Source organism: Budorcas taxicolor, chromosome 14 (genome assembly GCF_023091745.1).
Source record: "Budorcas taxicolor isolate Tak-1 chromosome 14, Takin1.1, whole genome shotgun sequence".
Lineage (NCBI taxonomy): Eukaryota > Metazoa > Chordata > Mammalia > Artiodactyla > Bovidae > Budorcas > Budorcas taxicolor.
The window spans coordinates 44,849,560-44,866,857 of NC_068923.1; the positions used below are offsets into that span (position 1 = coordinate 44,849,560).

General features: G+C 39.1%; 1 protein-coding gene across 1 annotated transcript in view; it reads right to left on the reverse strand.

Annotated features, from left to right (window-relative positions):
• Positions 1-8,116: 8,116 nt before the first annotated feature.
• The window catches only part of CPA6 (carboxypeptidase A6), a 300,719-nt gene continuing 291,537 nt past the window's right edge, over positions 8,117-17,298 (reverse strand). Inside the window, exons 9-11 of the mRNA XM_052651924.1 lie at positions 15,957-16,159; positions 11,801-11,885; positions 8,117-8,304 (exon numbers count right to left, since the gene is read on the reverse strand). Coding sequence (XP_052507884.1) covers positions 8,117-8,304; positions 11,801-11,885; positions 15,957-16,159 — 476 coding nt within the window. The remainder of the gene's footprint in view (positions 8,305-11,800; positions 11,886-15,956; positions 16,160-17,298) is intronic.

The window sequence follows — 17,298 nt, forward strand, 5'->3', positions numbered from 1 at the left end:
TGAACAGACTAATTAACATCAGTATCTCAGGATGTTTGTTCACTGTCCTGGGTTGAGTTTTCTCTTCCTCCCAGAAAAGATGCTTTGAAGTTCTAACTCCGCTAGTACCTTGGGCTGTGACCTTGTTTGGAAATGGGGTCATTGCAGATAGAAGTAGTTGAAATCATACTGAAGTAGGGTGGGTCCCCAATGGCTGGTGGCCTTATAAGAGGACCGCCATATAATGACAGAGACACACAGGGAGAAGGCCAGGTGAGAGGAGCTGAGTTTGAAGTTAAGCACCTCAAGTAAGGAACACTAAAGATTCTAGCAACCCACCAGAAACAAGGAAGAGCCAGAGAGGATTCTCCTTCAGGTTTCAGAGGGAGCCCGGCCCTGCTGACACCTTGATTTTGGACTTTTAGCCATTTAGAACCCTGACACAACAGATTTCTGTGTTTTTTAAGCCACCCAATTTGTGGTATTTTATTATAGTATTTCTTGGGAGCAAAAACACTCACTGAGTTGAGAGCTACAACCCAACATAACCAGGATTTGTTAAATTATTAACAAAAGTGGGGGAGAGGGGGATGTATCTTGCTAAACTATTAAAATTCAGGTGCTAAACTATTAAAAAATTTTTAATTTGAAGTTAACCATTTACATTCCTAAGCAAGTATAGAAGTAAGTATAATACTTTTGTTTCTAGCACACCATCCTCACACACACAGCACCTAGGAAAATGCTTTGAACATAAATTATCTAACAGTACAGAATTTTGAAGCTCAGTTTAAAAAGATTAAAAATGAAAATAGCCTATAAATATTAAAATACTCACTTATAGAACTTGAGCTGTAAAATATATATAGTGCTCCTGAAATGTGAGAATAAGCATTGAAAAGAATTTACATGAGGTTCATCAAGGCAAAATTTCATCTTGAATCTATTTGTGGATAACAAATTATATACCCAACTAGTTTGTGGATTATTCAGATTCTATATTTTCTGTCACCCTTTTTTGACTTTGAAAAAATTACTTTTAGCACCTATGCTATATGAAGGGCAGGGATAAATAATAAAAATTTAAGTTCTAGGTATTAACTTGCTAACAGATCTTATTTTAGAGGGTATGGAAAAAGTAGAATTAAAAAAAATTTATTTGGCTGTGCTGGGTTTTAGTTGCCACATGTGGGATTTAATTCCCTGACGAGGGATCAAACTTGTGACCTCTGCTTTGGTAGCATGGAGTCTTCTTAGCCACTGGACCACCAGGGAAGTCCCTAGAAATTTAAAATACAATGAAAAATGAATTTGGGGGATTATCTGTAAATTCTTTTTTTCTCCCTGAATATTCAGGAGTTGACTGTGTTTGGTTGTCATAGGGGTGATAATGTCTGGAAAGGTATCAGTAGGCAAAGCATCTGGATCTGGACACAGGCAGCACCAGAACAGGGGCCACACAGCAGATTCCCAGTCGAAAGGATAGGGGTCCATGAAGGCCGCCAGAGGCCTCCAGGTGATGGTGTGCATCTTTGCCAGATCCTTTGAGAAGCAGCCCCTTTGCATTCTTGGGTCTTTATAAGCCTGAGGGTCTCCTGGTTGTGTCTGGACACTTTGTGTGTGTGAAAGCATTATTCTCTCAGTTGTGTCCAATTCTGCAATCCCAGGGACTGTAGACTGCCAGGCTACTATGTCTATGGAATTCTCCAGGCAAGAATACTAGAGTGTGTTGCCATTCCCTTCTCCAGGGGATCTTCCCCATCCAAGGATCAAACCCCGGTCTTCTGCATTGCAGACAGATTCTTTGTACTTTGGCTTTTGCCTATTCTCTGGGTAGAAGTAAATAGTATAAACTAACCCCCAAACGTACATGATTTCTGAACATTTACTGCCAGAAGGAATGAGTTGAAGTTTAAATTCCCAGGTGTAATCATCTTTAGCAGGACTGAGCCCCAAACCTGCCTGAGATTCATTTCTACAATGTATAACTGGGACTATAAGATAAAAAAGAGAAATCAGTTTTGTAAAACATAGATAAAACTACTATTTCTTGGTTTTCTACTGTGGTCTAGGTTCTATGCCAGGCATTCAACAGATAATCTTATTTAATATTAAATTTAATTTTGATTATTTTTATTGAAAGAATGTATTTTACAAACATCAAAGACAGGATGGTGAGTAGTTTGAGAGTTTGTTTTAAAAAAATACTGTTCCTAACTTCCACAGCATTGTTAATTGGTTATACTCCAATATAAAATAAAAAATTTTGAAAAATCTTCCTTTTAAAAGGGATATACTTCATAATATTTTTCATAATTAAAAAAAGTCAAATAATATGACAAGTGAAAAGGGAAAGTGTTAGTCACTCAGTCATGTCTGACTCTTTGAGACCCCATGGACTGTAGCCTGCCAGGGTCCTTTATCCATGGGATTTCCTACGCAAGAATACTGGAGTGGGTAGCCATTCCCTTCTCCAGGAGTTCTTCCTGACCCAGGGTTCAAACCATGTCTCCTGCATTGCAGGCAGATTCTTTACTGTCTGAGCCACCAGGGAAGCCCTCACATAACGAGGCTTCTATCAAAAACAGCAATCCGCTGCTCCATCCTCCTTAGTGCCAGTTCCCTGTTAATAGTCCGATAATTCTTAATCGTTAAAATTGCCTTCTAGTACTTACTTTATTGTTTCTAAATAATATATGAATACTGATTTAAAAATTTTTTTTGTTAGGTTTTAGATCTTGTCTATTGACCTATTATAGCAGACAAGGATTTAACTCTGTACACCCTCCTCTCACATACATTCACCTCTCTCTATCCTTCTCATATATTTATGTCAGTTTTTGGTTAAATCAGTATTTAGAGCTTACGTTTTAACTATATAAATATTATTTATGGCTAAGTGACACAGTTCAGTTCAGTTCAGTCGCTCAGTCGTGTCCGATTCTTTGCGACCCCATGAATCGCAGCACGCCAGGCCTCCCTGTCCATCCAGCTCCTGGAATCTACCCAAACCCATGTCCATTGAGTCGGTGATGCCATCCAGCCATCTCATCCTCTGTCATCCCCTTCTCCTCCTGCCCCCAATCCTTCCCAGCATTAGGGTCTTTTCCAGTGAGTCAACTCTTCGCATGAGGTGGCCAAAGTATTGGAGTTTCAGCTTCGATATCAGTCCTTCCAATGAACACCCAGGACTGATCTCCTTTAGGATGGACTGGTTGGCTCTCCTTGCAGTCCAGGGGACTTTCATGAGTCTTCCCCAACATCACAGTTCAAAAGCATCAATTCTTCAGCACTCAGCTTTCTTCACAGTCCAACTCTCACATCCGTACATGACCACTGGAAAAATCATAGCTTTGACTAGATGGACCTTTGTTGGCAAAGTAATGTCTCTGCTTTTCAATATGCTATCTAGGTTGGTCATAACTTTTCTTCCAAGGAGTAAGCGTCTTTTAATTTCATGGCTGCAATCACCATCTGCAGTGATTTTGGAGCCCCAAAAAATAAAGTCTGACAGTGTTTCCACTGTTTCCCTATCTATTTCCCATGAAGTGATGGGACCAGATGCCATGATCTTAGTTTTCTGAATGGTAAGCTTTAGGCCAACTTTTTCACTCTTCACTTTCACTTTCATCAAGAGGTTTTTTAGTTCCTCTTCACTTTCTGCCATAAGGGTGGTGTCATCTGCATATCTGAGGTTATTGATATTTCTCCCAACAATCTTGATTCCAGCTTGTGCTTCTTCCAGCCCAGTGTTTCTCATGATGTACTCTGCATAGAAGTTAAATAAGCAGGGTGACAATATACAGCCTTGACGTATTCCTTTTCCTATTTGGAACCAGTCTGTTGTTCCATGTCCAGTTCAACTGTTGCTTCCTGACCTGCATACAGATTTCTCAGGAGGCAGGTCAGGTGGTCTCGTATTCCCATCTCTTGAAGAGTTTCCACAGTTTACTGTGATCCACACAGTCAAAGGCTTTGGCATAGTCAATAAAACAGAAATAGATATTTTTCTGGAACTCTCTTGCTTTTTCCATAATCCAGCAGATGTTGAAAATTTGATCTCTGGTTCCTCTGCCTTTTCTAAAACCAGCTTGAACATCTGGAAGTTCATGGGTCACGTATTGCTGAAGCCTGGCTTGGAGAATTTTGAGCATTACTTTTTACTAGCGTGTGAGACGAGTGCAATCGTGTGGTAGTTTGAGCATTCTTTGGCATTGCCTTTCTTTGGGATTGGAATGAAAACTGACCTTTTCCAGTCCTGTGGCCACTGCTGGGTTTTCCAAATTTGCTGGCATATTGAGTGCAGCACTTTCACAGCATCATCTTTCAGGATTTAAAATAGCTCAACTTGAATTCCATCACCTCCTCTAGCTTTGTTCATAGTGATGCTTTCTAAGGCCCACTTGACTTCACATTCCAGGATGTCTGGCTCTAGGTGAATGATCACACCATCGTGATTATCTGGATTGTGAAGATATTTTTTGGTACAGTTCTCCTGTGTATTCTTGCCACCTCTTCTTAATATCTTCTGCTTCCGTTGGGTCCATGCCATTTCTGTCCTTTATCGAGCCCATCTTTGCATGAAATGTTCCCTTGGTATCTCTAATTTTCTTGAAGAGATCTCTAGTCTTTCCCATTCTGTTGTTTTCCTCTATTTCTTTGCATTGATTGCTGAGGAAGGGTGTTTTTTTAATCTCTCCTTGCTAGTCTTTGGAACTCTGCATTCAGATGGGAATAACTTTCCTTTTCTCCTTTGCTTTTCACTTCTGTTCTTTTCACAGCTATTTGTAAGGCCTCCTCAGACAGCCATTTTGCTTTTTTGCATTTCTTTTCCATAGGGATGGTCTTGATCCCTCTCTCCTGTGCAGTGTCATGAACCTCTGTCCATAGTTCATCAGGCACTCTATCTATCAGATCTAGTCCCTTAATTCTATTTCTCACTTCCACTGTATAATCATAAGGGATTTGATTTAGGTCATACCTGAATGGTCTAGTGGTTTCCCCTACTTTCTTCAATTTAAGTCTGAATTTGGGAATAAGGAGTTCATGATCTAAGCCACAGTCAGCTCCTGGTCTTGTTTTTGCTGACTGTATCTGATTATATTTCTTCTCAATTGCTGCTTGTTGGTTAGCTTGGTTTCTGTTTTCATTACTAAGTCATCCCTGAATTTTTGGATATAAGTGAAAATTGCCTCTGAGCATGTTTAAGTGTTCTGTTTCATATATATCTTGGAAAACTTCCTCTGAAGTCTTTAGTTTTCCTTCCCTTATGCCAAGTTAATCGTTCTCTAAGCCTGGCACATGCTGTTACTGGAAAGTTTCCCTTCACCATTATCTTGATTTTTTTTTTTTTTTAAATGGAGAGGCAAATCATAATTTATTTTTAAACTGAGGTATAATTAATTTACAATGTCATGTTTCAAATGTACATCAAAGTGATTCAGTTATATGTTTATGTATTTTTCAGATTCTTTTGTTTTATATAATTTTGTTTATTTATTTTTGGCTGTGCTGGGTCTTTGTTGCTGTGCACGGGCTTTCTCTAGTTGTGGAGAGCGGGGGCTGTTTTTCCTTGGGGTATGCCGGTTTCTCTTGTTGTGGAGCAGGGGTTCTAGGTGCGTGGGCTTTGGTAGCTGTGGCTCTGGGGCTCTAGAGTGCAGGCTCAATAGTTGTGGTGCATGGGCTTAGTTCCTCCATGGTAGGATCTTCCTGGACCAGGGATTGAACTAGTGTCCCTTGCATTGCCAGGTGGATTCTTACCCACTGTGCCACCAGAAAAGTCCCTTTTTCAGATTCTTTACCTTGAGATTTGTTTATTCTTTATTTTTTAAAGCCAAATATAAATATTTATTAAGCAACCAACTGCAAGGCATGGACGTTCAAATCACACAACTGTAGAGATTTTTTTTCATTCTTTTCTCCTATGTTGAATTTCCGATTTCTAGGATTTTACATTTTTATCTTCGTTTAGACCCTTACTTTGGTAGAGCATATACTTTAGGGGTTTTCAGAGAAAGATAACTAGGACTTCAGTTATATGAAAATGTCTATATTCTACCCTCACATTTCATTGATTGTTTTGCTGGGTATAGATTTTTTTTTCCTGCTTGGCATGTGGGATCTTAGTTCTCCAACCAGGGATCAAATCTGCAACCCCCTGCAGTGGAAGCACAGTCTTAGGCACTGGACAGTCAGGGAAGGTGTGTTATAGATTTTTAGAATAGATTTTTCCTTCAAAAGTCTAAAGACATTTTTCTATCTTCCAGCATCTGTGGTGCTGTTGAGGTTTCACGACACTCTGGTCCTGTTTCTTTGTGATCACTTCTTTTTCTCTCTGGAACTTTTAAGGCTTATCTCTTTATCTTGGTGTTCATGATGTGTTTTGGTCAGCTAAATCCTCTGAGAGGATTTGCTTCTATCACATACTTGGAATATATAACCAGTCTGGGATTAATCAGAACTGAACTCTTGGCTAGAGGCCTATCAGACTATCTAGGTAGTCTGAATTTGGGTTGCAAACCTGGGTGAAGGCTGAACTATGGTTCCACATACTCAGTGGCAATCTGTCCCCTCTCTACTTTTGTCAAAATCTGAAATAGTTAATTTGCCTGGAGGTCCGTTGGTGGTAGTATGGACATTTATTTACACTGAAGGATTAGCACTTTGAAATTCCAGAATTTTGGTCAGAGGAGAATCTGCTATTAGATTTCCCACCTTGGACTCACGTTGGGCTTTGTCCTCTGTGACCACTCTCTGAAATGCTGTGGAAATCAGAGTCTGCACTCAGCTGATCTGACGTGTTCTCAGTGGACGCCTTACCTTCCTAGGATCCTGTCTTCACTCAAGGCCTGCCCTGAGGCTTCTTTACTTCTTAATCTGATGTTTTAAAGATGGTTTTTAAAAATTACATATTGTCTAGAAGTTTGAATTATTTCTACCAGTACAGATACTTATCATATTCTTGGAAATGGGAATCTATATTACCTTTTTAAAAAACATTAAAAAATTTTTTGGTAACAGTTGCTTTCCAATGTTGTGTTAGTTTCTGCTGTGCAGCAAAGTGAATCAGCCACACATATACATATATTAATACCTCCTCTTTTTTGGATTTCCTTCCTATTTAGGTCAACACAGAGCACTGAGTAGAGTTCCCTGTGCAATACAGTCATCAACGCTATTAGTTACCTATTTTATACATAGTAGGGTATGTATGCCAATCCCAATTACCCAATCCACCCCACCCCACCCCCTGCTTGATATCATCCTTTTAAACCACAATTTCCTCATTTGAAAAATGGGGATGACAGTAGTATCTGAAAGTGAAAAGTCACTCAACCTGTCTGTCTCTTTGTGACCCCATGGACTGTAGCCCACTGGGCTCCTCTTCCATGAAATTCTCCAGGCAAGAATACTAGAATGGGTAGCCATTCCCTTCTCCAGGGGATCTTCCTGACCCAGGGATCAAACCCAGGTCTTCTGCATTGCGGGAGCTGGGATTGCAGGTTCTGAGCCACAGGGAAGCCCAATAGTATTTGAGGAATTGGTGAGATTGCTAATAAATGTAAAGCTCTTAACTGGCTCCTCAATTAATGTTGACTCTATTTTTTTTTTAAGTGGCATTCTTGAAGTCTGAACATAACGGCCCTTCCTTGCTACGTCTTTATAGGTGTTTGGTACACTAATGCCAGTGGGTGATATGAATAATCTGAGGTCTTATTAGGCTGTATATTTATGATATCCATTCTAAAAATTTTCATTTTACATGAGAACCAAGTAATAAAACATGATTAGTAGCCTAGATTTTAACTGAGAACATGAGATTTATTGAAGTAGAATCCCCAATATGTACATTTCTTGAGACAAAAAAATTAGAAAATATCCCCTCCCACTTAAACAAATAAGACTCTAAATGGATAGAAATGGATGTCTTCTCTTACAACAAAGTAGGCTATATATATATATTTTTAACCTTTTTTTTTATTGCCACAGAGAGTGGGATTGCATGAGAAGGATTTTAAAGTCCACAATAGGTTCCCTCTCAGCAGTTGCCCTTCTCTGTAACAATATACATCCACTTCCAAATGAATCTTGCACAGAATCAGCTCTTTCTGGTGATTGACCTGCCCCTTGGGGTGTCTCAGGGGCACTTCTTTAGTAGGTGCATTGTGATATTCTTCACAGCCAGCATGGTCTCTGTACAGGTGGGTTTGATGAGTGTCTCTGGGAGTAAAAAGCCAAAATGCCCAGTGTCACGTAGTTCAAAAGCAAATGTGTAGGGTATTCCATTTTTGTAGGCCCAATCCATTGAGCTACCAGAACTCACATCTAAAAGTTAAAAAAAAAAAACAACAAAAAAGGTCAACTTCACTAGAGTATGTAATTTTCAAAATGTATACATAGTACTTGCTTACTAAGCTATACTAAATCTTTCCAATTAGATACCCTTTCAACAGGAGCAATTTAACCAGAGTTCCTTAACACTGAGCTCATGGAACTTATAAATCATACCTGCTATCATCATAAATCATACCTGCTATCATCATAAATCATCTTAGCCACTTTCAGTCTGGTTCTTGCCTCTGACATTTATGAAAACTTTGCTCTTGGAGGATCTAGTCTATGTAGTGATGCTTTTCCAGTATAATGACCTCAATTTCTCAGCCTCAACTTCAATATCATTTCTCTCCACCCTCACTTCATTCACCAAGAAACATACCCATATTGCGGGCTTTTTTCTTTTCTTCCAAGGTCTAGAATATTGAAATTCTGATCTCTGAAAACTCATTTCTTCTATATCCCCTATGTTTTTCACTCCTGATGAACTTGTTCTTTGTCTTTAATTATTACAGTTTCTAAGACTGCCCACAGGCTTCTTAGAATTTCATGGAACTCTCTGACTATGAATTACACCACTAAATTTCTCACTAGACCCTTCTTTTCTAGCCCTTTTCTGCTTTTGATTTACTAATTCTCAGTTCCGAAGCCTAGTTTCTCCATTTTCGATCTCAACAGGTAGATGGAGAAAATCTGTTGTAAATTCATTCATTCTGAAGTCTTTCTCCATTACCAATGGTATTATAGGTGCCTTTTTCTAGACCTTCACTTACATACCCTTCGTCATCCTCTTCTGGTCCTGCCCCTTACTTTATCACTGTTTCCACTCTCATCATGGGTAGTTAACCCAGCATCTCCTCTGCTTCCATCCCCCTCTTCACCTTTCTCCTAGCTCAGGAAGAAATGCTGCTTGTCTTTTACACGTGACATTGTCTGATACTATTTTTTGTTGCCTTCTCTGGTAGCGAGAGGGTCCCTTCTCCAGGACCTTGTTTTGCTAATAGACCACACTTTCTCTTGCATCCTCACTGACCAAAATGTCCCAGCCCTATTTCCCTGGAGCACTTCCTTCTCAAGATCCCTATTATATATTATCTTCTTTTTCTTCTTTCTTTTGCTTTAGCTCTCAAAAGATAATCTATATATGTTGCTTCTACATCCTCAACCACTTTCAATCTGGTTCTTGCCTCTGCCAGACTATGAAGCCTTTGTTCTTGAAGGTCACCTATGACAGTGGGTCTAATCTCCTTTTTTGTTTTTTCTTTGCTCAGATCACACTTTTAGCCTCTCAGAAGCATTTAACCTAGCTGATAATCCATTCTGGAAACTCTCTCCTTCTGGCTTCTGTGACCTTACATACTCCAGCTTTCCAGCACAGAACTGAAAGCCCACACTGTGGGCTTGGACTGTATCCAATCACAACACCTTCTGGGATTCTCTGTGCCTCTGTCTTCCTTTTGAAAAAGGGATCATAGTACCTACTGCATAGAGTTGTAGTGAAAATTAAAGCAATCAGGATGCATTTGGTGTTACTGTTTAGTACCTTTAACCCCAAAGTGCCTAGTATGCAATTTTTAGCATAACATGCTTTTAATAATTAACTCATAAATGAATAAATTTTCATAGAAGAATCTTTATATACTTATTTCTGAAGTTTATATGATCCAGCCTAACATAACACCATTATTTAAAAATTTTCCCTTTCAAATGCTACCACTTTTTGATGCCATTTTTGCTAGGACAAATTAGACAGAATTACATGACGATGACAATCAAATGACTCTGCTGTTTCCCAGGACCCCTTTGCTTCAGTTGGGGCCAGAAGGTAGGCTGTGGCTTCCTTGTCCCTCTGGGTTAGAGTCAGTCACTGGAACTGCAAATAGTAGCCATAGTAGCCGAAGTGAGAGACAATATTTGCCAACCCTTACATCATGGCGATATGACAGCCTCATTTCTATGGTAACAGGTTGCTCTCAGTAAATATAACACTATGACTGTGCCTTAATACCAAGCTGAAAGGTGAACTGTGAGTAAGGCTTTTTAAAAATTAATGTTTTTAGATTTTTAATATATATTGTATTGGCATTAACTGGTAATGTGATTTTTAAAAATACTATATTTCCCCTTTCAAAGTGGCTCTTTTAAAAGACAGTTATAGAAAGGTCAGCATTAGACCAATGATCATTAACTTAAAAAAATTTCTGATAATTAAGATATCACCATTACTAGGATAAACTTATAGACAATGTTAATTAACAAGCCAAGCATTTCTTCTGAAGGCTGAAGAAGTGATTGGTTAGAAATGGATAAACTAGTTATAATGGATAAATTAAAGAAATTGAGAAATTTGCTAGCTCATTGAAAAGTATAATTGAATGTCAATGTCTATACACAAACATATGATGTACATTATATGATCCACTATATGATCATGGTGAGCTTCTAGAATGACACTAGATATTCAGGAGTATATGCTTTCTCACTAGATTTCCTAAATCATATAGTCAATGCATTTATTTTTAAATTTATTTTTGGCTGCACTGGGTCTTCGTCGTTGTGCATGGGCTTTCTCCAGTTGTGGAGAGTGGGGTCTTCTCTTGTGGTGTGTGGACTTCTCATTGTGGTGGCATCTCTTGTTGTGGCTCCCAGGCACTAGGTGCTCAGGCTTCAGTGGCTGTGACACTTGGCCTAGTTGCCCCAAGGCATTTGGGATCTTCCTGGACCAGGGATTAAATCTGTGTCCCTTGCATCGGCAGGCAGATTTTTAACCACTGGGTCACCAGAGAAGTCTGTTAATGAATTGCAGAGTTTGAAAGACTATGGGAAATGACCTAGTCCCATTCCTCATGCATCAGTTGTGCAAACTGAAGCCCAGGATTATCATCTTTGTCAGGATTCCATCTAACTAGTGGCAGAATTAAGACTAGAATCCACACCTCCTGGTTCTATAGATGTCCAAGTTATGTCCATACACTGGAAAGAACTTGTTACTCTTTACTCACACGAAATAGGAGATATTTTAATTACCGTTCAAGAAGAAATTCAGTTGATGGTGTTATGTAAGAAACAGAATGTCATAACAAGAATGGTGAAGGAAAGGGATAAAAAGGAAGCTCTTTCAGAGCTGAAACATTACTTCATTTTCTTCTCAAGGCCCATTACCATTTCACAGGAGTTACAACTGCTTAAGGAGCCCATTTGGGTACTTTGTACTGTCATAAGATCTCAGTTCAACCTGCAGTCTTTATTACATGCTTAGCATATTCTCTGTGTAGGATTTATTTGGATTGGGACAGTCATTTCTGTCAAGCAGAGTAAAACTAGTCAGACATAAACTTCTATCTTCCTTGGCTAATTTGGTAGTCATAAATTTCATTTTGGGGAGTGGGGAACATATTTTCTCTTTTTTTTTTTTTAAAAAGGGAAGTCATTACACAGGATATTGGTTCAAGAGATGATTCCAACACAGCATCCAAAGGAAACTTACACAATGTGCTGGAGGCAGGCCCGTATCGGTACTGTACCCCATGAACCGACCGAAGTGCCTTCACAGCCTTATAAGCTGCAGATTCCTGTTAATTTAAATGGAGAAATTATATCACATATATCACTGCATTGAAACCTTTAGAAACACTAACATGTTGTCTGAGCATTATCAGTACTCAATTTAGAGAACGCTGGGCACACTGATGAATAGCTGTATTTAATGGTAATATTGTTATTCTTTGTTGCATATTGCATTTGCAGTATGTTTTAGAGCACACTATTTCCCTTAATTAATTTCTACAGTGAGCCAGTGATCAGTAATATTTCCATATATAGACAAGGAAAGGAAGGCTCATCAAAGTTCAGTGGTTAGACTGGGGTTACACTGCATAGAATGGCTGGGTTGAAATAAAGACATCTTCTGAGACTGATTTAGTGTTCTGCCCTCTTCATTTTGAACTAGTTCAGAGACACCATTTCTATAAATTACAAAATGCTTGACAGGGCAGAGCTCATGTCAGTCTTACTCATAGCTACATATACACCATTTAGCAACATGGCTGTATATAACAGATGCTTAATCACTATTTTTGAGAGAAATTTAAAAAAATAGATTATTTTAATTAAAATTTTTTTTTAGCCACGCAGCATGAGAGATCTTAGTTCCCTGACCAGGGATGGAACCTGCGCCCCCTGCAGGGAAAGCATGGAGTCTTTGCCACTGGACCATGAGGGAAGTCCCCTTAATCACTATTTCTTGCAGGTATGTTGAATAAGCATAAATCTGCAAAAGCATCAAGATAATCTTATCGATCCTTAAGTACATACTTCAGTGGCTAGGTTCAAGGTAGTTAAAACCCATTTGAATCAGTTCTTAAACCCTTTAATTCAGTAGGAGTGACTCCTCTTGTTCTGTGTGTTTATCCTCCGTGGGAATGGAAACACTTTCAGAACAATTCCTGACTTCTAAGGTTACACACTCCTCTGGAAGAGCTCAGCCAGGTGTGGCTAAGATGTAGAAATTCTAAGGTGGAACTTCCTACCTATGCCAAAAAGCAGGAAAAATAAATGCCATCAAAATACCTAAAGGTGAATATCCTAAGATGAACTCAAATGATAAAGACTACCCTGTGAAAACATTTTCAAATGGTGTGAAAGGACTAGTTTCAACAAGGAGTTAGAGACATATTGAGTGACCAGTGAGGGGAAAAGAAGTATGCTGAAACTGGTATATGACTCTCCCATTTCCACTTGCCTGTGAATAATTTAATGGAGCACATCGAAGCACTCTGGGCAACGCGGTGTTGTATGTTGGACTCGGCTTCAGCATGCTGTTCTCTTAACCTCTGGGATGTAGAGAGCAGCATTTGCAGCAAATGCTACACGGGGTAGCTATTGAGGGACCAGGCAGTAGGACCTGACAAACATTTATTATTGATCTCCCTGATGATGACATTCTCCTCGTCGGAGCCAACAGAATAGGAATGTAAACACCATAATGAGGTATCTTTATGGAGAATGTGCAAAGACTTTTAACATCTTCTCCAATGGCCTCAGCAATAGTCCACGGCAAGGGCAGATATTTCTGCATTTAGAAGATTACTGCATTCTGATATGAGGAGACCTTTGTTCCTTATTATTTCCGATGACTAAACCTAAGAGGGGGAATAATCTATTGAGAGAGAGGAAAAAAAAATAACCACTCTGTCTGTTTTCACAAAACATAGTTTTAGCCTTTTGTGATCACCGGACTTCTGCGACTGGGGTGTATGTTGATAAGAAGTTTAGGCATATTTCTTCCACAAAGAGTAGAAACTTCATCAAATTTTCTAAGAATTATTTTCCAGGGTGGCATCTATTTAGATGAGTTTAAATGATTCTTCCTTTCTCCACTGCTTTTTCCCCCCAGTTGTTCAGAAGGACCCAGGCCTCCTTTATTGGATCTCAGCTAAGTAAGGAGTGTATTTGTTCTTTAAATATTTTTATATTTAAAGCAAGTTTGGGGACTTCTCTGGCAATCTGGTGGTTAAGACTCCATGCTCCCCGTGCAGAGGGTACAAGTTCTACCCCTGGTTAAGGAACTAAGATCTCACGTGCCACGTGCTGTGGCATAGCGTGGCCAAAAATAATAATAATCATTTTTTAAAAGTTAAAAAAAAAAAAAGCAGCTTCATGACCTAAATCCATTAGCAGAACCACAGAGTCCTACATATTGATGGAATGCTTTTGAACAAGTTGAACAGAACTTAACGGTTTCTGGTTAACATTCACAGACTATCTAGTTTCTGAGAACTGTAATCTTGGTTTTAGCGATTTAGCTTATCTGCAACCCACGAACAGGATTTCTCAATAGGGTTACTGCTGACAGTTTGGACTGAATTGCTCTTTGCTGTGGAAGGCTGTCCTGTGTAATGTAGGATATTTCATAGCATCCTTGGCCTCTACCCACTAGATGCCAGTAAAATCTTCCACCCCTGCGGTGGCCATCAAAAAATGTCCCTAACATTGTCCAGTGTCCAGTAACATCTGGTGTCCCTTGGGAGGAAAGTTCATCACTGGCTGTGAACCACTGATCCAATTTTCATGCCATATCCTCTAATCCAAGACAAAAAGAAAGTAATTTAACTGCTGGTGGGAAAATAGATTCAAAATATGGAGACCATCCTCATGTGATAGTTCTGATACATTGCATATTCTATATAATCAGTTGTGAGGATACAAACAGACACTGTGCCCAGTTTAGAAAGGGATGAACAATTGCCTATAGAAGTACTGCAGCACAAGGTTCTAGGCTGCCAGGTCACTAACACCGAAAATGAAAGGCATCTTTGATCCACTGAGGAGCTGAAGAATAGCACCACCTAGCATCACTCCCACCTTTACAGTATTTCTCAAGAGAGAGAATTTGCTCAGAATTCTTGCACAAAATGCTAAGAACAGAGTTCCTGTTTTGGATAGGAAACAAGCCTTCCCCATTCCACCTTCTGACCACCTCATGTTTCTCATTCCTCCTAGGTCCTGGACATCTAGATCAGGAATTCCTGCAACCCCAAGCAACAGATGCAGGATTTGGAGATTGAGGTATAGGAAGAAAGGGGATGCTTTTATGAAAAAAACTTTTAAGTGTAACATACCTACAGAAGTGTATACAAATTAAGTTTACATCTCGATGAAGGATCACAAGTTGCACACACTCATCCAGTAACCAGCATCCAGACAAAGAACAGGACATCAACAGCAACCCAAAGCCTGCCTACGCCCCCTCCCAATCCCTTCTCCCTCCTTGTTCCTTACTTGGAACACTATCTATTAGCTTGGCCTGGCTTTGAACTTCATAGGCCTCTAGATGCTATAGACTCTGAGCCAGACTCACTTTACGAGGAATTAATTCCTGTAGTGGATAGCTTGTTGGGTTTCTGAGATGAGGAGAGGAAGGAACTCTGCTCTTTCACTTTCAAGTAATCTCATGCTTGAAAAGCTGTTCATTCTAAGCTCCAACTTGTCAGATACATGCCCAGAGACTTAGTAGCATTAAGCAAATAGCGCTGATAAATTGAAACTTGCTTTTAATTAATGAGAGTCAGACCATAATTTATGAACAATTATTTACTCAATAAAGTTAATTATACTCCTGCATATGTGACCGAAGCTGTAAAACAAATGAAATCTATCCTGACATTTTCCAAATAACATGTGGTAAGAAAGCAAATCGTTTGGAAATGATAGCATTTGAGAAGCAGTGTAGCACAGTGGTTAAAAGCAACAACATTGGAGCTAGATTTGGAGTGAATCCTGGGTATGACAGTGAGTAGTGGTGTGTTCTTATTTTAATTATTTAGTATGTTTAGGTTTCAGTTTCCTCATCTGTAAAATGTGTTACTGTATATGATTAAGAAAATGACATTATATATATATGTCATTTATCTTTCTTAATCATACCCAGTAACTATTATATATATACTATATACTATACTATATATTATATATAATATATATAACTATACTATATATGTATAACTATATGTGTGTATAGTATATATGTATAACTATATACATATATATACACACACAAAATGCTTGTTGCATCATTACATAGGACCATCTTAGCATTAGACAAGCATGAAGCCCGACACACATATCCAGTTTCAAGTACTTACCACACAGCTAAAATTTGGGATTGTTGCATACTTGTAAGAATATGGATACAGCAACATCTGAGCATATGCGTGAAAAGATAGGTAAGCCGTGATGTGCTTCCTGTGTTTTCGGAGGAAGTTAGCTACAGCTTTCACTTCTGGCTCAGATTCTGGGAAAGGTCCACAGTACGTATCATCACAAGGATGCATGGAAGCTCCTTCATCTGCAAGTTAGAAAAGAAAATGGGGTGTAGGCATGGGCAGGCAAGAAGCAAGAAACGCAAATAGGCATTGTTAAACTGATTCTTCTGTTTCTGTAAACACACGATATTATCAAGCAATTCATCTAACTTGTCATTTACTGAAATTAATACTGAAAAATCCAAGGTGGCCGGGCAGCCTGAATAGGAACTGGATGCTGCTTGTTTAGCTAAGCCTGCATAAACCACCCTAAAGGGACGGCTCCAACAGTTGGTGAACTAATTCTGTATGATCCCCCCAGAGCAGGTAAGGACTCTTGTTTATATACTCCATGACACTTGCAGTTTCCCACCGTAACACTCAACCCACTTGCCATAAGTGTCAATAGTTTGCTCATTTAACATGCAGTCAATATTTACACGGACCTGGGTGCCTGGGATATACTGGAAAACAACATAGGAAGAAATCCCTGCTATAACAGAACCCTCATTCAATCTGGATTCTTTGTTAGACTCTAATGCTCTGTGAAGGCAGGGACTGTGTCTTTCTTTTTGGGCACCTGACAACTAGAACAATAATACGCAAGTGTTCAACAAACAGTTGTTGAATAAATAAATGTCAGATCAAAAGAAAAGGCTAGACATCTGTATAGATGTCTGGTAAGGTACAAATATTGATATATTAAGAACAGGGAGGCAAGACAGAAATAATTCCACAGAACATGCCAATTTCTGTTATATTTTTAGATCAGCTATAGTCAAACTGGTTTTTATAAAACCCAAGAGAGCTCTCCAGTTATCTTCAGGGTCAGTTCAGTTAAGAGATCCTCAAAATGAAATTAAAAAAATTTGAAATTAAAAAATTATGCAAGTCCATGAAGGAGAGGGAGGAAAATAAGATTTACAGTAATAATCACAGAGGATTAAGCTTTCAAGAAATTTTGGAAATAATGGCATTTTCCATAGTGATTTGCCATTCTGAGTCCTTGCTATCTCTCCTATAGCTGGAACACTGTAACTCTTTTCCATAAACAAATGGAAAATGTTTGGTAGGTCTATGACCTAGTCTAAGGCTTCCCTCGTGGCTCAGAGGTTAAAGCGTCTGCCTCCAATGCGGGAGACCTGGGTTCGATCCCTGGGTCAGGAGGACCCCCTGGAGAAGG